Here is a 23019-nt window from a genome sequence, read left to right as displayed (position 1 = left end):
AAAAAAAAAAGTAAACACCAAAATTGTAAAACCTACAGAGATTTAAAATGGTGACTGCCTGTTTCATCAGGAAACGCCTGAAGAGCCATCAATTATATGATGGGAGGCTCTCTCAAATGGCAGTCTCCTTTGTGGGGAGAAAGGTCTGGAAGTTTCAGTACAAATCAAGAGTCACTAAGATTTGTCCCAAGTACCACAGAATCATCCCAGGACACTGTTCCCAGCTATCTGCAATAATCACATTTTCCCTAAAATGTAACAAATTCTCTTCCCTTTTAGGCTTTAGCTTGACTAAGAGAGAAAGAATCTCAAAACCAGCAAACTACATCAGAAGATGGGAGACTTCTAGAGGATACTGAGCATGAGTGAAGAATCCAACAGAGACTTCTGTCTCTGGTTTTTACAAACAAGAATCAGAATGGATACTACAGGCCCATGATTATAATGACTTCTAGAAACACTAGCAATTCAAGTTCCTAAAATGGTACTGCTTTTATCACTAAGTATAACCTTAAAGATTCATTTATGGATTGGAATTAAAAAGCACTGACAAGACCAAAAGTAAATTATTTCATAATCGCAGCCTCACAGCTTGGGAATGTTCTTAGGATTTATGTATATAGATATTCTGATCAAATAAAAACCCTTAGAAAATTCTGGGGCATGAAATCAAAGGATATCATGCTTTGGAGCTTCTCATTTTTTTAGCTCTAGAAGAATGACAGTGCTATAGACAATTACGCAGAAAAAATAAGACTGCTATACGGAGGATACACTGGGTTTCCAAATGGACATTTAAGCCCTGATATTACAGAATTCATGTAGAGTTATCAAAGGAAAGACTGCAAGCACACGAGACAGCACCTCAAATCCATGCAGCGAAAAGCACTGAACTACAAAAGAAAGGAGAGGACTCCCCACATCTTGGGCTACTCTGCATTTACCCCTCAAGCCCAGCTTCCCTACAGTGAAGAAGCCAGGGCGTCACTGACTTACAGTTGTGAATTCTCCACTTACCATTCTCCCAATTTCACACAGGGAAACAAGGCTTACCTGGGCAGTCTTCAAGCCAATATGTTGTCTTCTTGACCCCCCAGTTCAGTTCTATTTCCCCCGGATCATGCTGTGTCATTTTTTTCTCCTACTAACCTTTTCCTTTCTTAAAACCCTTTTGATGAATTTCTACCACCAAATCTGAAGCTAGAATCACTTCCAGCCAGGAGAGAAAACCTCAGTAGGCCAGTCTTTGGCATCCACGCAGACCAATTCTGTTCTGCTCTCCCAACGGCTAACACAAAGCTAAGCCCACTGGTCAAACGTACCCTGTTTTGACCATCAGCTTTTGACAGCTCAGCTTACTATGCCCAACTCATAACCCTGCGCCTCTCATGCAGGACGAATGGCACCGAGACAACTATCCTGCCAACACAGGATAAATGATCCACCATCTCTGACACTCTTTGTGCTAGGTGGAGGCTGAGCATTTCATACTTCTCAAACTACATCTGTCAGCACGGCACCCCCCACCTCAAACTCCAACCCCACCATGGATTTTAAGGAGACACAGTTAATTTTCAGTCCCGGTTCTGCCACTTACTGTGTGACCTTGTTAATAACCATTCAGGCAACATGGATGTCCTCCAATGCGTGTTAAGGGTGGGGTATTCTAAGCTTAGACAGTGCCTCTCTTCTAGGAACTCCCCCAAGTAAAAAAACACAAACTCAGCAGGGTGTGGTAAGTGTGAGGGCAGCCAGGACAGGGCAAGGGCACCTACCCCAAGTGGGGGTAGGGGGTGTAGTGACTCTCCAGGCAGAAACCCCAAACCAAAGCTCTCAAGGACAATTAGTGAAGTGGAAGGGGCATTCATGGGGCATTCCAAACAGAAGGAGCAATCAGCAGACAAAGACAAGGAGGTGAGAGAGATGAGAGAGAGAGAACCACTTCACTTAGAAGTGACAGTAGTTCGGTACAGCTGCCATTCTGTCCCCTGAGCAAGCCAAGCTCATTCTTTGATGTGTGCCTTCCCATTTATTGTTCTTCTCAGAATGCCCTCCCACAGATCTCTGCAGGATTAAACCCTTTCCAACACCAGGTCTCTGCTCAAGTGCCTCAGAGGCTTTCACTGACAACTGTAGTGGAAACATCTGGCTCTCCAGACACTGGGAATTAAGAACTAATCTTCCCTGACTGCTCAGTGCTGTGTAGCCAAGCCTGCTGGCATAAGATATTTAAATATTTTCTGAGCTATACTGTAATGGTTAGGTACAGACTCTGGAGCCAGACTCCGATATTTGATAGCAGACTCTGATATTTTATCTTGGGCATGCCATTTAACTTCTACGCCTCAGTTTCCTCACCTGTGAAATGGGTGTAACAGTATCTCTAAGTGGGTTCCTATGGCTAAAACACTTAGAATAGCACCTGTCACACACTAAGCATTCAATAAGTGATAGATATTATTGTTGAAATGGTTTCCTAGGAACCAGGTTTCATTCAGACTGCTTGGAGAAGGTGAACTTTTCTGATTTTAATATTTAGATGCCGCTGTTAACTTGAAGATAAAGGGAATGGTTTGGTTGATGGGCAGCTGGCTGACACATTCCATTCCGTTCTCATTCCACCTCCTTCCCCACGCTGGTTAGAAATGGCCCTAGCAGCCCTGCTCCTTGGAAATGCGCACAGCTGCCAACATGTTTTGAGTCCACTCCAACACCAAGACCAAGAGAACACTTTTAAGACTAAGCAAAATAAGTCAATCAGAGAAAGACAATTATCATATGATCTCACTGACATGTGGTATTTAAGAAACAAGACAGAGGATCCTAGGGGAAGAGAGAAAAAAATGCAACAGGACAAAACCAGAGAGGGAAACAAACCATAAGAGACTCTTAATGTCAGGAAACAAACCGAGGGTTGCTGGAGGGGAGCTGGTGGGGGAATGGGTTAACTGGGTGATAGACTTTAAGGAGGGCACATGATGTTATAAGCACTGGGTGTTACATAAGAGTGATGAATCACAAAGAGACCTGTACCCTTGGGGCAAATAATACATTATATATTAATTTTTAAAAAAGAGTGATGAATCACAAACCTGTACCCGTGAAACAAATAATACATTATATGTTAATTAACTGAATTTAAATTTAAAAAATTCTAATAAATAAAGGGCTAAAAAAAAAAAAAACCCCAGACTTAATGGTCCTCTAAACTTGCCTATCTCCTTTGAAAGGAGACCCATTCACATGGTACTGGATTTGTAGTGGGAAATGACTGGCTTTAGGAATGTAGGTGTTAAGAAAAAAAGAAAACTCAAAAGAAATTATGAAGGCCATTTTACCTTTCTGAAGAATTTCAACAGAATTCCATCATGAGCATTACAAAAAGAAACAAGGGAATTACACTTAAACATTAACCTCCAAAATTAGACTAAAGTACCTAGTATACCCAGAAAGTCTGGCCAATTTTCCAATTCTAGCTCAAGTGATGTATTTGCTCATTTTCTTTTGTGTCACAGAGCTGGGACCGAAATTGTGTTATTAGAGAAGAGAAGACATAACTAGTAGAACTTATCAATTCTTATCTTCCAAGCATTAGAACAAAGTGTTTTGGATCAGAGTGTCTAGAATCTCTAGGAAAAACGTGCCTCAGTATTTGATACCAAGTTTGGAAAAAGACGCTGAAACCAAATGGGAATGGCAACAAAAGAAAGTGGTACATTATGACAGTTCTAGGAGAGAGAATCAGTAAAACAGAAATGCATGTGGGACAAGCAGTTCCACAGAGAGAGGGAAAAAAATCCTTAGAAGACATGCTTTCTATAGCCTTATATTCAGTGAGGTCAGACTGGCAGCAGCTATCAGCGGGGAGGTCAGATATGCAGAATCAGAATCTGCATTTTAACAAGGTCCCCAGAGGGAATCTGCCTGAGCTCTGATCTACAGGTAGTGGGCCCCAAACTGGGCTGCTTCTTTGTATTACCTGTGGGCTTAAGAAAAAAAGCAGAGGCGGGGTCCCTATTCTAGTCCAAGTGAGTCCACTAGAACCATTCTGGATGTTGAACCTTTCACAATTTCAGAACATGATGTTGAGGACAGTGGTAGAAAGTCACTGCTCCAGGACAAAGTAAAGATTTACAGTCTCGAAGGACAAATCAAAGCTACTCCTAGTGATATATGTATATATGGGAGGATGGCGGGGGGGTGGGAGAATACAATTAAAAGAAGGTGGCCAGGAGTTTAAATAAACAAACAAACAAATAAATAAATAAGGGAATCACTGTCTCCAAGACTTATAAATACACTCATAAGATCTTAAGCCGAACACAATTCATCCTCGCAGGAGAAGTCTAATCAGCCTCCTCTTCAGAGAACAGCCTTCTTTTCTCAGGCAAGTGCTACCTGTAAACAGCGTCAGCTTCTCAGGCACCTACCTTGCTTGTCTGATTTGGTTTGATCCCAGGTCCCCGAACCAGCAGTGGAACTTTGATATCAAACTCATACAGCTGTCTTTTGTCTATCGGCAAAGAAAACTGTCCTGAAAACAAAATACAGAGGGTAAAGAAGGAGCTAGGAAAGAAGTATCACACATATATTCAATCAATGGACAGTAAAAATGCAAACAACTCTGTTCTATTTATGGGGCTTTAATAGAAAGTTTACAATCACTTAGGTCTCTTATTACTACAAGGCAGGAAATGAGTTCATCTTCTTTAAACAAATGCCTAGGGGGACTCCTTGGTCTAAGATAAGACAAATTCAGCAAAAACAATGACTGGAAAGTACTGAAACACAAATACATAATTTATGTATGATACTCAACCTGACCATAACTGAATGAGGTTACTCTAAAAACTGTCAATAAAGAGCCAAAGCATTTATCTGACCTTTCCTGAATAAACTGCATTTCAAGATAACCAGTTGAGCTCTTCTCTAAGGAATTCCAACTAATAAATGCAAAAGGACAGTTATGAAGTCAACATTTTGCCATCTTTGAGAGAATAGTAGATTAAAGCAAGAATCCTCAATGGAACCTTCAGCCACAAAAGGTTCACAGGGCGGCTCAGGCTGATACCACATGAGCCGTCAATTCACAGCAGCATCGCGGAAGCGGGCCAACCAGACACCATCGCCAACTGATGTAACAGGAAGTACGTATCAGTATCACCAAGGAAACATTCTTTCTGAAAATGGCGATTTTTTAAAAAAGATCTATTTATTTATTTATTTATTTGACAGAGATCACAAGTAGACAGAGAGGCAGGCAGAGAGAGAGAGGAGGAAGCAGGCTCCCTGTTGAGCAGAGAGCCCGATGCCGGGCTCGATCCCAGGACTCTGGGATCAAGACCTGAGCCGAAGGCAGAGGCTTCTGAGCCACTCAGGCGCCCCTGAAAATGGCAATTTCTATTAAGCCTCTAGATCTAACTACCCATCTATAGAAAATGCTGACTAAAGAAACACAAGTTAAGGCATCATGAGAATGCAATTAGCCAGATCTAGAATGTGAGATATTCTGAACAAAAAAACCCCCAAAAAACCCTTTACCCAATAAATCAGTGGCAATAACAGTCTCAGGGCACACGAAAAAATACAGGTAGCATGCGGACTTCGTCTAGATCCTGATACGTCATAGATTAGTCAGAGGCACAATGGAGTGTTCATGTACAGAATCACAATGTCTGAAGTTTCTTCAAAACCTTCTAAACAAAATAAAGACAAACATGGGGAAGATAGGAATAATTCAAAAGACTGGCCACACCTAGCTGAAAAGCGAAGCTGGGAATGGAAGTTATTTTATTAGTCTTTACTTTGAGTGCTTAAAAATATTCACAATGAAACATTAACTGCCTCATCAATCTGCTCCCATGCCAGCAAGCCCCAGGTCAGTAGTTTTCAAGTTTATGAAACTGATAGGCTGGGAAAGAAGACATTCATTTTTAAGAATATCCAAGTGGAAAAAAGGAAAGTTAAGGATATGGGGCTGACTCATACAGAGTTTTAAAAAGACAAAACATAAAACAAAAAGATACATATACATACACACACACAAAAATCAATAAAACACCTCACAATTTCACAAGAAAGGGGTTTTCCCCTAAGACAGCCTTCTCTTGGTCTTTCTATGTAAAATCTCTTACCCCTAGTCTACTTGCCCTTTAAATCTAGTTCAGTTTCAGGGGGCCTGGATGGCTCAGTCAGTTAAGCATTTGCCTTCGGCTCAGGTCATAATCTCAGGGTGCTGGGATAGAGGCCTGCAACAAGCTCCCTGCTAGGGAGCCTATTTCTCCCTCTTCTTCTACTACTCCCCCTGCTTGTGTGTGCTCATGAGTGCGCTCTAATAAATAAAATCTTAAAAAAAAAAAAAAAATCTAGTTCAGTTTCTTCCTTTTTTTCCTAAAGCCTATCTCTAATCTAACAAGGTCACTCTCTGCTCCCAACTCCTCAAACATCATGTAATTTGGCACACGAAATAGCAAATAATGACACTTTGTTTCCCCATGTTTGAATGAGTTGACCCTCTTCTAACTAGAGTCCTGAGGGCAGCAGCCTCCCCCTCTGGCCTGCCCACTGCTACAACAGGCCTAGAGCTCCCTGCTAGTGCTACTGACTGGGTGAAAAAGGAAAGGCACCTAATCAAGGCCACAGGAATACGCCAGTCTGCCCCTTACCTGTGTGGTAGCCGTTGTCTGAGGTATAAAAGATGTAAGTGTTGTTTATTTCCCCATTGAACTCCAGTCTCTTGACCAGTTTCTCCACAAGGTCATCAACTGACAGTAAAGTTTGCCACCTGCGTGTACACAGAGAGTGACAATAGGATTTCAGAACAATAGCTGAAGGAATGCTATCTTGCCAAAAAAGCAGGAGCAAAGTCCAAAACAAAACCACCCAAAGTCCCCAAAACTCCTTTCCTCAGACCCCTCACTGGGGGGACAAAAGATTAGAAAATCCCAGAACATAATGAGTTCATTCCAAATTTAACTGTTTCCAAAGAAATAAATGAGGCTTTTAAAAGCAGTTAGTTTTATTAACACTGGTGATGACAGCAGAAAATGGAAGGGAAACCTGTCAGTTCAGTACTGATTAGCACAGATTAATTCAGATAGACCTATGCCACAACAACGTTTAGGGGTCTAAACTAGGGGTCAACAAGCTATAGTGATGGGCCAGTTTGCCCACTGTTTTTGTTTTTTAAATTGTGGTAAAAAAACACACAACATAGAATTTACCAACTTAATAAATTTTAAGGGTACTAACAATAGTATGAAGTATATTCACACAGTGAGGCAGATCTCCAAAATCTTTTCTTCTTGCAAATCTGACACCCTGTACCCATTAAACAATTCACCATTTTTATACAGTTTTACTGGAACACAGTCGTGCTCATTCATTCACATAATGCCTAGTTCTACTCCAAAGGCAAAGCTGGGTAACTGCGACAAACGCTGTCTGGCCTGACACACTATGATTATTTACTCTCTGGTACTTTACAGAAAAAGTCTGTTAGCCCCTGATATAATCTAAATACATCTTTAGAGAGTGTAATGAATTTTTAAGAACTGACTTAAAGAAATTCCTTGAAATTCCAAATAGCAACGGCAAATATTCTGCTCTAGTCTAAGTCTTTGGTTCTTACGCAAATACTAGGCCTAATGTCTCACAAAGTGACCTTTTCTTCAGACACAGAGAATTTTTTTTTTTTTTTTAACCAAATGGCTCCAGTTTGCAATTCTGTTTTAACAAGTCATGAAAATGAATTGTTTTATTAATCCTCAGGTCCAAAGACCATCTCCTACACCTTCTGGGGCAGCAGACCCCCAAACAGTCTCTCCCATCAACTTGCTACCTGTTGATTTTATGTCAAAGATAACCACATTGTGCAGTCCCCTGGTTCATGGGCTGATTTGGAAGGTCCTCAAAGACCACCCAGATTGCACGAGTAGCAGCGCTTACCTTTTCCGAAAAGCATTATCTAAAAACTGTATTGAAGAATTAGTCATTGGGGTCTTGGCTTGCCTAATTAACCAGTGCTTGTTCTAAGATTTAAAAGAAAATTAAAAGTTAGCATGAAGTCATACAATCAAATAAACTGCTAGAGTACATAATGAAAAGGAACATTTTATACTTCAGCAAAAAGGAACTTACTGGAGCATTTAGGGAACTTCAGACTTCCTCTTCCCTGCCCCATGTGTTCCTAAAAACACTTTCTATAGATTATCACTCATTTTTTATCTTCCCAGTGCTCCCTAATGAAAGGAGGCCTGGGCTCCTTGTTAGCAGCATTAATCAGCATTTAAAGATATTTAGAAAGATACTGGGAAACTACTGGCTAAAAGGAGACTAAATCTGTAACATTGAGTCTATGCTTTGGGTCTACTAACCAAACTATAAAATGGTAAATATTAACTTTACCTTCCAATAATTTTTGCCCTAAAAATTTAGCCATTACTCTATCACCCTCTATTTTCCTACCCAAGATACTGATTATCCTAGAACCTTGGGAAAATCTCATCATAGCAATTTCCTAAAACCTCAAGCTCAAATCTAGAGAGTTCTTCTCATTTAAAAAAGCACTCACGGTTCTAAAAAACAAAAACATTCCCATACATCATTAATTCTCTCCTCTCTACTTATAAAGCCCTAAGTTACCACCTCCCGAACTATCAGCCTCAAAGTGTTCTTAGTTAATATGTTTGAGAAGTGTTATATAGCATATCCTCCTGCTGGAAATTCATGTTGGAACAGGAGTAACTCTGAGAAATTCTGCAACAGAGTGAGTTAAAATTTCTAAACTTACTTTCTCATGAGAACTTTTATTAACTTCTTTTGGAACATAGATAATGGCCCTCTAGTTCAAAACTCAGTTCTCTCAGCTTTAAAAATCCTACCTAAGCACTTGCCTACTTGCCAGGCAAAACGCTACGTATTTCTATGTTCTTCAGTCCATACTGCAGCTGCATGAGGAATCAGGACCTCTGACTTTATTTCTCCCACTTTAAACAGAGAAGCAGAAGTTAAGCATCTTGCTCCCAGCTGGGTCACTTGGCTCGGAAATGGTAGTGCTGAGCCTAATCCAAGACTCATTCTGTCTACTACACCTCCCCAGCAATTAAGATTTCTGGGCAAAAGGCACGAGGCAGTATAGAACTTCTGCCTTTGAACCAGTGAACAACCTACCCTCTGTGCCAAGGGAAGTGTAAGTAACTGGCATATGAGGCAAATATTTAGGTTGTGGCCCTTAATTACATTCCCCGCTCTGGCTCACTTCTCCATTCAACTTCCCTTTCCAGTCATATTGCACTATGTCACCCCCTCTTTCCTGTGCCTCAGGAAAGGTGAGGGCCACCCACAGGAGGGCGTTGCAGGCCTAGCTCAGCCCCACGGGATGTGTCTGAGCCACTGCCACATGGGAGGAGAGCTGGCACAGAAATTAGGAGAGCCTGTAGTCAGTAAAGATAGCACTTCTTTAACATTTCCTATAGATTCTCCAGCTGCTAACTGGACGCGTGGCAAGATTATCTCTCCTTCTGAAGCAAGTTTACACTCTCTAGTATACTCAAGACAGGCACAATTACCTTTAAAATATCTCGAAGAAAAACCAACTACATGGCTCAAAAGCTCCCTAACAAGGTAATATATAGTTACTTATATCAAGTGTGGTTTAATTCAAGGTTAGGGGAAGCTACCGTTCCATGGATGTTGAAGTTCTTATTCCTTGGTGCAAAGACGTTCTGGAAAGTCTTCTGGTACTGAGGTGCAGCTGTCCAAGGAGAATGAGGTGCTGGTGTGGAGATCATCATGAAGAATGGCTCAGAGTTGGACTTGTAGTCCAGGAAGCCCAAGGAGATATTAGCCTGAGATATACAAAGATCTGTCATCTTCTACCCTACCCAACAATTCAGGACTTGAGAGATGCATGTATACAGGGGATATAGATTTATATTAGCTTTGAATCAATCTTAAGAATTTTAACAATCTTAATATTAACACAATCTATGCCACAGTTATTACAGGTGTGTTGCTGAAACAAATATTAGGGTTTTAGGCAATACTTATTTAAAAAAGTGGAAAAGCATACCATCCTAAGAAAGCAAATATGATCTTAGTGATTTCACATGATCTAAAAGTTGTTGTGCCTCCCATTAGGGTAAAAATAGTAATCTAGCTTTTTAAAAAAGGATTATTTTGCACTAATACGGCCTAAAGCATGCCTCTGTTGCCTTAAAATATACAAAAAGAGAGTCAATCTAATTCACAGTAGGACAGGTGGATTAAGTTACCTTAATCTTGGAAAAATATACAGAGCATAGAAATCATAAGCTATGCCAGCTCAAGCAGCTAAGCTAAATGAGTAACATTAAATCCAAACACATTCTCCCAGCATTTTAACTTATATTGACATACATTTTTCATTTGCTTATCTGGAGCTACATTATGAAAATGAAAGCATCCCACACACGTTATGTGTTTTAATTGTTCTAGGTGATTTATAGCGTCATTTATTCCCATCACTAAACTCAAAGGATACTGACTGCATCAATTTCCACCCACCTGGTTACTCCAGGCCTGTCAGAAGCCTGTGGTTCCAACATGCCAAGCACACTTCTGCCTCAGTCCCCGCAAACCCCTAATTCCCTCTGTCTGTGCACCCTTCCCACTGATCTGCACAACTCACTCTCACCTCTTTAAGCATTATCTAAGTAACTCCCATACCTTGCCAGATTTATTTGTCTACCTGATCACCAAGAGTGACTATGCTTCATTTACTTAACACCTGCTATGCTGGGTGCTGAACTATTTGGTGAATGAATTCTCTGTGAAGGGCCTATCATTAGAAACACCTTAGACAGGAAAGGAAAGTCCTAAATTCACCCAGTTTCAGGAATTTTATATAAAAATCCACAAAGCCTTAAGAACTCCCAGTCCCTAGCTCCCCACCCTCATGGCGAAGCTGTCATTTCCCAGCTTGTGAGTGAATCTGGGGTCAAGAGTAAGAACCTCTAAAGTAAAACCTCTTCAAAGTAATCTCTATAGTCTTAAGAGATTAGCCTTTGGAAAAGGATTTGTTGCTGGAATTTCAAGAACATTAACTCTGAGCCTGGCTTATATACAAAGAAAAAGTCCCTCAGGAGTCTTTAATCAGTTGGAAATACTTTTTGGCAGTTAAATGAAGTTATTATTCATTCACATTACTCAACATGACCAAGTCCAAAGGTTTTCTAGGCAGAGGTTTCAATCGTGAGCCAAACTTGCAAGGACAGAGCCTTGATAACTCACCAGAACATCTGTCAGGTAGTCCACGCTGTAGTTTTCACCATGCTTCCGTGCCTTGCCATTGATAGACAGCGTATAGTTATAGTATTTAGAATTCTTTTCCTATTAGACAGGAAAGTAAAATTTGTTAAGCGGTCAGCACACTAGAAAGTCAGAAATCATGCTGGGCTATACTCTGTTGTAACAGGGATAAGACATTTTGGGTCGCCTGGGTAGCATGGTTGGTTAACCGTTAGACTGTCAGTTTCGGTTCAGGTTGTGGATCTCAGGGTTGTGAGACTGAGTTCTGCATCGGGCTGAGACTCTCTCTCCTTCTGCCCCCCACTTCCCCAGCCCCAGTCAAATAAATCTTTAAAGAAAACAAAAGGCATTTTTAAAAAAAAGGTAATTACTCATTTAGTACTGAACTGGATTTTTTGACTAGAGTTTTATTAACTATTAGCACAGTTTCAATAATCTGTCGTAGTTTAAAAAGCCACAAGTAGATCAGATAAAACAGCAAAATATGTAACTAAACCTGGTGTGATGCAGGAAAAACATCTCCCAGAGGAGTGACTCGCAAATCAACAGACTTTAAGAGGAGAAAATAGCTAATCATAAACGCAGAGCAACTTATGTCAAAATCAGAGCTAAATGAGAGAGTAAACATATTCTACATCTGTAGGGCTGTGTGTGTAACTGTCACCGGCTTCAATCATCACTCACCAAGGCGTACCAGTAACTCCAGCCGAGAGGGACGTGTTCTAGTCCACCTGCATCTGGGGCTCCATACTGGAAAGCAAGACAAGCAGGACATCAGAAATGCTTAGCTATGACCAGATCAATAAGAAAGAGGAAGCTTTTAGAATCCTTTCAGATCAGTGCCTGAAACCAGATGTTCAATTTTCCCAAACACATGAACCCAGTCGAAAAGTAAAGAACACTAAAACCTAGGAACTACTGAAGGAGGAGTTTGTAAACTACGGCCGTAGGCCAAATCTAGCCAGCCAACTGTTTTATATGATCAGTAAGCTAAGAATTTTTTTCCATTAAAAAATACAAACAGCAATCAATAGAGGAGTATTTTGTGACACGTGACAGTTACAGGGAATTGAAATTTCAGTGATGAAGTTTTTTTGGAACGCAGGTGCACTCATTTTGGTTTGTGTATGTCTATCTGCTTTCATGCTACAACAGCAGAGTCAAATACAGGAGTCCCCCTTATGTGCAGTTTCATTTCCCATGGTTTCAGTTAACCAGCGGTCAACCGAAGTCCAACAGCAAATGAGCCTCCTGCCAGAAGGTCTCAATGCCTGTCATTCCCCACTCTTCTTCTTAACACGTAGGTATTTTATCATCTCACATCATCACAGCAAGGGTCAGTATAGTGCAATAAGACACTTTGAGAGACAGAAGACTCACATAATTTTTATTGCATTCTATAGTTGCAATTGTTCTATATTGTTATTAGTTGCTGTTAATCTCTTACTGCGCCTAATTTCTAAGTTAAACTTAATCACGGGTACATATACATAGATAAAAACAGTATATATAGAGTTCAGTACTATCCGTGGTTTCAGGCATCTACTCGGGGTCTGGGGAAACATCCCCATGGATAAGACAGTGGGTGGGGGGAGTACTGTCATCACAAAAGAAAAGCTCAAAATATTTACTTCTGGCCCTTTCTAGAAAAAGTCCATATAGCTTAGGCCACAAAGTTCATTTCCGGAGTTACTGAAGGCAAAGACTGAACACTCCAACTGACCTTGTGGTTAACGACAACCAAAATAATCAGACTATGAGCTCTCAGCTTATAACTTCACTTGTCCTGATGATGAAACCTATTTTTGGAGCTCAATTTATTTGATGAGATGAATTAAGTGACCAGAGACTTATCCAATTTATCTCAACAAGGTTTAGTATTGCCCATTAAAGAAAGAATTTAATTTATGAGAAATCTTTGTATTTTAATGAATTTCTCCTAATTTTGTATACAGAATTTTTAAAAAAGATATTATTTATTTATTTGACAGAAGGCACACAAACAGAAAGAGCGGCAGGCAGAGGGACAGGGAGAAGTAGGCTTCCCCCTAAGCAGGGGGCCCGATGCGGGACTCAATCCCAGGACCCTGGGATCATGACCCAAGCTGAAGGTAGACACTTAACCGACTGAGTCACCCAGGTGCCCCTAATTTTGTATACACATTAAGTGATCTCTGATACGCAAAGTAGTATAAATTCTCTATGACCCACATCTTATCTCAATAACCTAGTATCTGTACTTATTTCTCATGATTCTTTTCAAACTGACTTAACCTTCCTTCCAACTCATTAGGTTGAAAATTCTCCCAATTGTGGGGAGGGAAACAACGAAGAGAAAATTCAGATTAAATATTAGTATTTTTAGCAACCATGGATAAAGTATGTAAAAAAAGGTACATCTTTTCTTTGTCCTGCATCCCCAGTTTTACTATGAGAGAGAACCCAGACACTCCCAAATAAACTATTTCCTCTAAGTTTGAACTCTGAGTAAAAGCTAAGGCCAATGTGGTCAATCTGGGGGCCATGAAATCTGGACTTGACCAGCTATAGTGGGTATCCCTTCATCCAGGCACCCAAGAGGCCAGCACATCCACTACTAAGCCAAATGCTATAGTGGCCTAAATATCCCAGGCTCTGGGTATTTTCCCGCTATCAGTGATCACTCCACATTTTCGAAAATGGGAACAAACAGGGATAAGTCTGAAGTTGTTATAATGCAGGAAAGGTGGTAGAAGGAAAAAATTCTTCATTCTCTTCCTGATAAAGGGGAAATGGAGACAAAGATACCATGAGACGAACATGACAAGCAAAATCCTTGAAGAAAAAGGGGAAGATACATAAGACAGCAGTAGTCATAGGACAATTAAAAAAAAAATGCTATGAGGCTATCTAAAGGAAGAAGAACTATAGTACTTAAATCATGTAAATATTTATGTAAGTAAATTCTTGTTTAATGTGCAGATTAGGAGAAAACTATACCAAAAACATTTTAACATGACTCAAATGGATAATAATTTAAAAAAACATGAATTACATTAATCTACATTTATAAAGCTTTTTTTTTTTTTTTAAAAGGAATAATGAGATCATTCAACCTACCTCATTTAAGTATTTCCCTGCGAAAAAGGTTTGATAACCACACATTGATCTGAGAATTGCTGGGAAAGTATTTGGTTCTTGGATCTTCTGCCAAGACTTACTACTGCAGTTTCCCTCCAAAGTGTTGTTAACAACGTGATGATTATGTGGGTACTTTCCTGTCAAGATACTGGCTCTGCTCGGGCAGCAAAGAGCACTTGGCACATACTACAAAGCAAACAGAAGCAAAAAACCCAGTTACACAAAAAAGATGGATTTCTCCTCATTTCTAAAGAGAGTAAAGAAAGCTGCTTAATACTCTTTGAATTTCTAGTTTCCCATGGAATAGTTTTTTGGGTTTTTTTTTTTTTGGTAACACATGACACACTTCAGAGCTGCTTTAAGTCACATAGTGGAGACCGTAAACAAACCAAGAGAACAGATTTCTTTTTCCGCTGGTTTCTTTCTGCAGAATAAGTTATTCCAATCTCATCTGCCAAAGAAATATTTACATGGTAGGAGCTAGGTCTTTTTTTTTTTTTTTTTTTTTTTTTTAAAGAAGGCTTCATGCCCAGCCTGGAGCCCAAAGTGAAGGTTGAACTCAGGACCTTGAGATCAAGACCTGAGCAGAGATCAAAAGTTGGATGCTTAACCAACTAGGCCACCCAGGCACCCCTAGGAGCTAGATCTTAACCAAAAATAAAGACTACTACTTGAATCTAATGTAGCTGAGAGGCACAGGTTCATTTTCAGGATAATCTGTAGCTTTATATATTTCCTATATTACTTAATACACTGGACAGAGATTATTTTTTCTACTCTAATGATATTTCTATTAGCTACTATCATCAATAAACTTAGCCCATTTTACCTATTATTTGTGTAGATCTTAGTACACATCACCAAGCCACTTTACAGAGAATAATACTAGTTTATACCCGCACCAGCAGGGAAGGAATGCTCATTCAAGTACACCCTTGCCAAAATTATGTATTATCCCTCATTAAATACTTGGCATTTCTTTGGGCTTTCAAATTGGATTTGGCATTTTTAAACACTGGTGAGGATGAACATTTTCCACATGCATACTGACCAACTGTGTTTATGTGAATAACTTGTTCATGTGCTTTGTACATTTTTTTTGTACATTTTTTTCCTGGGGCATCAGCTTCTTGTTACATAAAATCTGAGTTAAGGAAGGATTCCGTCATGTTACAAATATTTGCCATTTTTTACTTTTGCTTTTTCAATTTTGTCAGATTATTTGACTTCTGTAATTTTTACATTGGGAAGACTTTTAATCCTTTTGCTTTTTTGTCTGCTGACCTATTTTTTGGTCAATATCACACTGTTTACTGTATCTTCATATTACATTTTGTTATCTGGAAGGGCAATTTCCTCCTTTAAGAAATTACCTTGATTGTTCTAACCTATTTATCATTCCAGATAAATTTAGAATCACTTTATTCAGCCTGAAAAAAATCTTGTTGGGATTTTGATTAGAATAAACTAATGTTGGGTCTTCCTGCTAAAGATGATGGGTGTGTCTACATATTAAGTATTTTTATTAAGTAGTTTTATTACATTACAAATGAAGTTCTGTAACCTTATTTATAAACATAGGTCTTAACCATTACTGACCAGCAGCCATACCTAGAGTCTGCATTTTCCTGCTGTATGAATGGGCTCTCTTCTCTCTCCTCCCCAGTACTTCTCTAACTGGTTATATAGGAGAAGATTATTTTTATTTTTTCATTTCTATTTTACTAAACTCTATTAATTTAAAAAGTTTTCGAACAGTTCTACATTTTTTGGGTAGAAAATACAAAGAAGTGGAAATAATAATTATGTCTTTTTCCAATATTCCAGTTAATTCTGCAGGACTCATGCCAATCACGACAATTCAGAACAGCATTAAGTGACAAGTATTAGGCCCTTGTCTCATCTCTAACAGCATTGGCCTGAGTCTTGCACCTTAACTATAAGGTGTGCTATTTGTTTGAAATACTCATCATAATAAGGGTGCACTATTCTAACAGTTCAATAAATTATCAGGAAAGGACACTAAAATTTCAAAGGGCTTTCAAGCATCTATTAAGATGAACATTACTTTTTTCGTCTTTCAACTACTGATCTTGTTGGTGGACAATATAACAACTACTATTACGTAGTATTTACTGCAAGTCAGCACAGTCAGGTGCTGATATAAGTGCTTGCTTTACATGTATATATTCATTTAATATCACAAAACCCTGAGACAGATTTTAGGACACCCAGTTACAAATGGGAAACTAGAGAGGTTAATAACTTGCCCAATGTCAAACAGTTAGAAAAGAGGCAGAGAGAGCATTCAAAACTAGGTGATCCAGCTCCAGAATCTGTGCTCTTAAGCACAACACTGTGTTGCTGTTTAATGATTTCCTGATAAACTAGGCTACTCCTTACTTGGTTATGTGCATGGTTCCTGAATTTGATTTGTTAGTATTTTATTATGGATCTTTGCAACTCTTTGCATCTCCTTCCTTCCCTCATCTGGGCTCCGCACCAGGCCTGAACTCCTAACCCTGAGATCGAGACCTGAGCTGAGACCGACAGTCAGATGCTTAATTCACTGAGCCACCCAGGCACCCCTGCATCTATGTTTATATAGACATAGCTATTTATACCTCATACATGCACATATATGTGTATACACACACACAAGATACTGGTTCTGTTTGGTTGCTATTATCTTTCTCAGGCTGTCAGGGTTAATAGGGCTTTGTAAAGTGGCCAGCAAGTGTTGACCACAAAGCAATTTACATAGCATAAATGTTACTTGATTCTTACAATCCATTTTCAAACCTCAAACAGTAAAGCTTTAAAAAAATATTCTCTAGTTCTGAGCTATAAATCAAACTGGCTTAGAAAATACCTACAATCAAGGTTCAAATTGTAAAAAGTAATATTTTAATTAAAAGCATTTAAATCACATTAAATAAAGTCCTTCCTTTAGATCAGGCATTTAACTAGGGCTCCCCAAAAGAGCATGCTTCTTCTTAGAACATCAACAGCAAGTCTCACAAAATTAAGTTAGCTTTAAAACTTACAGCACTGGAGAAAGTCATCCCCATTTCTCCAATGAGAGCCTTGGTTTTCTTTAGTGGTGTCTGTGAAGTAAATAATCATCTGTTAAACCATTTCCTCCAATAAAAAAAACCACACACACACACACACACAGACCAAAACTCATGTTTTTTGCATCTTACTCGCAATGATCAGCTCCATTTGACACTAAGAAATTGCCAAGAGTTCTGTTTCTGGAGATGAACCAAACAGGTTTGGTTACAGTCAGTTATATCCCATGCAAAAGAGCAGTGGGGTCACAATGCCTGCAGGAAGGGAAAGTTCACAGCTGATAGCATTATTCTAGCAATGCTGATTTCAATGTAATGAAATTTTGGTGCTCTCTTTTGTCACCAGCCCTCTCACAAGATAGATAGGGCAGATCTCCACTAATTCATCTTTAGGAGCAGGATGTGGGCTAAGAGATGAAAGGAGCCTTCCACTCTTTAAAGCAGGGAGGTTTTAGGTTCCGAGAGCCAGATAAGGTCCCGAAGCCCAGAAAAGGATTCAAATATCATCAGTGATGGAGTCCAAATGCATCCTTTTCAATCACAAGCTCAAAACCCCATGCACTAGGCCAATCACGACCTCAGGTAAGGACTTGAACCAGGTGGCAAGTAGTATAGACAATAATCTCAAATCCTAGAGTAAGGATAAAAGTATGAAGAAGGTCATTCAAATACAAATAAAAGGAACACTACCAATCTTTATTTAGATTCCAGACAACAAAAAAGGACCACTGAAGAGACTCTAATTTTAGTTGTATTTTATGAATCAGTTCATGATGATTTTGAAGTACCTTTGAAATCCGAGACCATATTCAGTATAGTTTTAAATATACCTTATTGTGCAGTAATTCCTTAAAAATCACCTAAATATATGATGTTAACAAGGGTCTTGTTTATAAACGACTCTCCCCCACTGTTTTACATAGATAGTAAAAAACCTAAAGAACCTATAAGCTCAAAAGGATGAGAATTCTAACTTATTTAAGAAGACCTTTCATAAGTGCATGAGTAGCTGAAGAATAGGTTTCCAAGGAGATGCTACAGATCTATAAGTCTTCGTTAACCTTCAGAAGCAATGTCGCCAACTGAGATCCTCCAGAAAACATCACTGGGTGCTACTTTCAGGTAAAGAATATTGGGCTGAATTAAACACTGGTTTGACAAGAAATCTGAGTTATGACAACAGAGGGAGGGGAAATGAGAATACAAAGTATAAATGGGGAAAAGGACATTGTGAGTTGATTATATGGGACTTAATCCTCAAACTGTTGAATAAATATGCAACGCTACTGAAGAATATCTGATTATTTTTTATTTTTATTTTTTGAAGATTTTATTTGACAGAGAGACACAGCGAGAGAAGGAACACAAGCAGGGGGAGTGGGAGAGGGAGAAACAGGGAGCCCAATGTGGGACTCGATCCCAGAATCCTGGGACCATGACCTGAGCTGAAGGCAGACACTTAATGACTGAGCCACCCATGTGCCCCAGAATATCTGATTTATAGTAAGACTATAGTATGTGATTATAACCCATTTGTTAAATACTTAACGTGTGTCAGGCACTGATGGAACAAAAGGATAAACAAAAGACAGAAAGTCCTTGATCTCATGACCTCTGTATTCTTGGGGACTTAACCAACAGGTAAACAATCATTTCTGGCAGTGAAAAGTGCTACGAACACAATAAACCAGGATGATGTCCTTTAACTGGTGGGAGGAGAGGGGGAAACGACTTTAGTTGGGTGGTCAGGAGAGGCCTCTTTCAGGAGGTAACTTGGGTACTCAGAGTCACATGATGAGGCCAGCCATGCTAAGATCCAGGAAAAGGTGCTTCCAGGCTAAGTGAATAGCAAAGACAAGGACTGCCAGAGAAGACGCACATGTGAGGAACAGAAAGAAGGCACATGTGGTGGAAGTAGCACAGCAAGTAAAGGAGACTGTGGGGTAAGACAAGGTCAAAGTGTTAGGCAGGAGCCAGCAGATGATGCACAGAGATTTTAGTGTCAATAAGAATTTGTATTAATGACTATAATTTTTATGCTGCTAACACCAGTACTGTGATAACCATAATGTCTGCTAAATCAAACAAATCCTAAACAAGAATCACACTGTACTGAAAATGTCTGTGTCTATGCTAATCTGAATGCTAAAATGGATCCTTAAGATATCAGCAAAGAGAGTTACAAGGTTGGTCAGGTCAAGATTGTACAACACTGCTTAAGAAGCAGTCAATCTGATACCTGGATATGGGTAAATGCGTTACTTTACTCATCCAAAGCAAATCCCTTCCATAAAAATCCTAAGGAGTCATTTACTTTTTTGGTTCCATGAACAGCTGCTCTGAAATAAAATTTTAACATTTCTAATAATCTTTGTTTTCGGCAAAGACGTGATGTGTTCGTCCTCTACATTTCATCATGGCTCCTTCCCTTATTTCCTTGAAATTTTGACCAAATGTCACTTTTTCCAGGGTGAATGATTTTAGAAAGAGCGACCAGTGAAGAAGAGTGTATCCATCCCACCATGACATTCAAGTAAAATAAAAAAATAGGAACTATTCCCAAAGCAAAAACCAGAGTCCCACAGATGATATCTGCAACAAATACAGGGAAATGTTCAAGATGATCATAAAAGACGATTTCAAATATGACTGAAAGATTCTACATGAAACACTACATGAAGCACTAGAATCCTTCTACCTGAGCTGGTCTGGTGGATTGGACTGCGGTTTATTTTGCCAACAATGGCAGCAATTCATAATCCTTTTTGAGCCAGAGACCTCATTCTCCACGAAACTGAAGATAAAATACAGAGTATTACGTATAAATTAAGGACTTCCATCATCCCCCTGGTGTTCCTAAGTATCATCTTAAGAATCTCTGATCTGAAGTATAAGTGAGTAGCTGATGTGGGTATGTGGAATGACATCTGTTAAGCCAGTATTCTAGAATATGAGAAAAATGGGGCTTCAAGATCATAAGACACCAGGCTGTGCTCCTTATTAGCTACATGAACTTCGGCCAAGTTACTTAACACCCTCTAAGTATTAGTTTCCTCTTATTTAAGGGAAGGACAGTATGTACAGCAGAGGACTTTTATGACTGAAACACCAGTATAAAATACTTCACACTCTTACTGCTCCAAGTAGGTTTTCAAATGCTGTTACTGTCTTAGTGATTTCCCTTCAAGTCCTGCTTGACAACTAGTGGTAGAATACCCTGGAAAAGGATACAAGAGAAGCCAGAATACCTCCAGAGAGCTGAGAGCATTAAATTTGACTTGTTCCCCACTCAATTTCGGCTCTTTAGTATAAACACCTATAATAAAGAATCTGATCCTGGTTTAAAGAAGCAAATACAACATGCTAAGGAGAAGATACCGCAAAGCTACACAGACCACATCTGTGTTCTGTAAAAATTAAGAAACTCAATTCTGAACACCTTATATTTCAGTGATGAATTTTTGTTTTCACCAGCGATGTAAAAGCTTGACCTTTTGTCTTAGTCACTAAGCTATTACTAATTTTTGATAGAGATGGCTTGCCTTTTCTAGACAAAGCACTTTTCAAGGACGCACACACACAAAGTTTTTTTGAAGGAATTTTGTGACGAGGGTCAGTGGAGTGGTGGGAATGGAAAAAACAAAGTAAATTCCAGGAGGGCAATTAAGTCAAGACTCTTCAATGTCAATGTGGTGGAGTAGAAACTAAAAGGCAATGAGGCATATGTGGCACAAAGTGTAAATGCAAGCACCTTAAACATAAACTAGAAAAGTTTCTCAGCACTGTGAACACAGTCCTGAGTAAGAAATACATTTTCATTCATAATCCAGAAATATACATATGGATATGCGTACCTTTATCATATATACCCACATGTATCACACCAACATTTTCTATTCTACTTTATTTCACAGGAAAGTAAAAATCTGGTAGCTACTCACTAAACTGATTTCACAACTCACTTATGGGTTGAAATCGGCAGTTTGAAGAACACTGAGGTAGGGTGTTCCCAGACAGTGTAAGTTAGGAACCTCTTGCGTGAAGTGTTTTCATAGTCTCAGCACTTAGCTGAAAACAAAGAGAGAACTGAAACGAAGAAATAAAGGACATATATATTTTCTTAAAGATAAGAAAAATGCCATAACCAGGATCAGAGCACTCATCAGAATTTTGACCTGCTTCAACTACACAAGTGCCTTGGGAAAGCCACTTTCTGGGGCCTCCACGAGTAGGGGGTTGGGTAATGCTCCTGAAGGTCATAAATTCCAGAACTCTAAGATAAAGAAGCAAAATTCACTCTGGGAAACAATGAAGTCTCATGACAAAACACATTTAAAATGGAACATGGACAATAGTAGCGAATGTATCAGCCAGGTGTTCAATTAAGCTAATTGAATTCTCTCGATTTTTGTGAGGCAAAGCGCAGCCTGAAGAGTTTGACAACCTATCTACCAGATTAGTTCATCTCAGCACTTATTAAATATCGGGCACAGACACTGTACATGGAGACAAACACAGAGGTGGCCTAGGTCCTTTGAAGAGAGAGCTGGATTTGTCCTCAGATCCTCTAAGCCAAAAGAAAAACAAGGCTTGCGTGCTCTTAGCCAGCACCTGCTCCTCCTTTGGTTCAGCCCATCCCTAACTGGCGTCCACCTGTTTATTTTGAGCTATAAACGCGAACTCCGCAGCACTAAGGTCCAGGCTCAAACCTCTGTGTGGTGCGTGCATGTGTGCCTACTCAAAAGAGATGCGGGAGAGAAAGGAAACAGAGTCCTGCGGCCCCTCAAACTTGCGTATGGGGTCAGGCGTGGCAAAAGCAAAGCTATCCAGGGTCAGGCACCCAGCTCAGGGAACTGGGGGTGGGGATGGGGAAAGAGGAGAAGAAACCTGGGGGTCAGCCGGGGAGGCCGAGGGGCGGGGCAGAAATAGAAGCGTTACCATGCCGCCGAGCACTTCGTCCTGGTCGTCGGTGAGAAGCAGCACCACATTGGGCCTCCGAGAGCCCGTCGCCACCCCAGAGACCCCCAGGCAGCTGCTCAGCAGCAGCAGCAGCGCCGGGCTGCAGGAAGGCAGGTGACTGGGGCTGTTCTGCCGCGGCCCACTTGGGGCCAGAGGCAGGAGCCACATAGCAGACAGGGTACCGGGGGTGGCCCCGGGACCGAGTGGAGGGACGCGCAAGTGTCTGAAGACCAAAAGGCGAACGAACGGCAGGAGGAAAAGCGTTGCCGGGAAAGGCCGGGGGGCTGGGGTCAGGCGTTTTCTCCCCTAGCACGATCACGTGAACCGGAGACAGGGGGCGGAGCACGCCTTGCGGTCACGTGAGGACCGACGGGGCGGGACTGCGAACGGGAAGGGAGGCAGGGCGGATCCGTAGGCCGGAAACCGGAAGTGGGCTCAAGGAGCGAAGAACCGGTCGGCTTGGAGGGTTTGCACTTGATTTAATCTCAGGCTCGGGTTAGATTATCGAGCGATGTGTATGTGAACGCTTGGTGCGAGGGTTGAAATGGAGAGAAGATGAAATGAACGAGGGAATCAG

General features: G+C 40.2%; 1 protein-coding gene across 1 annotated transcript in view; it reads right to left on the bottom strand.

Moving 5' to 3' along the window:
- The window catches only part of LOC111142205 (glucosamine (N-acetyl)-6-sulfatase), a 55196-nt gene extending 32473 nt beyond the window's left edge, over window positions 1-22723 (bottom strand). Inside the window, exons 1-9 of the mRNA XM_022495231.1 lie at window positions 22422-22723; window positions 17457-17516; window positions 14389-14595; window positions 11974-12039; window positions 11272-11370; window positions 9681-9848; window positions 7948-8030; window positions 6666-6784; window positions 4431-4534 (exon numbers count right to left, since the gene is read on the bottom strand). Of these exons, the coding sequence (XP_022350939.1) occupies window positions 4431-4534; window positions 6666-6784; window positions 7948-8030; window positions 9681-9848; window positions 11272-11370; window positions 11974-12039; window positions 14389-14595; window positions 17457-17516; window positions 22422-22610 (1095 nt within the window). The 5' untranslated portion in view covers window positions 22611-22723. The remainder of the gene's footprint in view (window positions 1-4430; window positions 4535-6665; window positions 6785-7947; window positions 8031-9680; window positions 9849-11271; window positions 11371-11973; window positions 12040-14388; window positions 14596-17456; window positions 17517-22421) is intronic.
- Window positions 22724-23019: the final 296 nt, after the last annotated feature.

This window comes from Enhydra lutris, unplaced genomic scaffold (assembly GCF_002288905.1).
Source record: "Enhydra lutris kenyoni isolate GAN:26980312 unplaced genomic scaffold, ASM228890v2 scaffoldscaffold7, whole genome shotgun sequence".
Classification (NCBI taxonomy): domain Eukaryota; kingdom Metazoa; phylum Chordata; class Mammalia; order Carnivora; family Mustelidae; genus Enhydra; species Enhydra lutris.
This window is presented reverse-complemented; position numbering and strand designations above follow the sequence as displayed.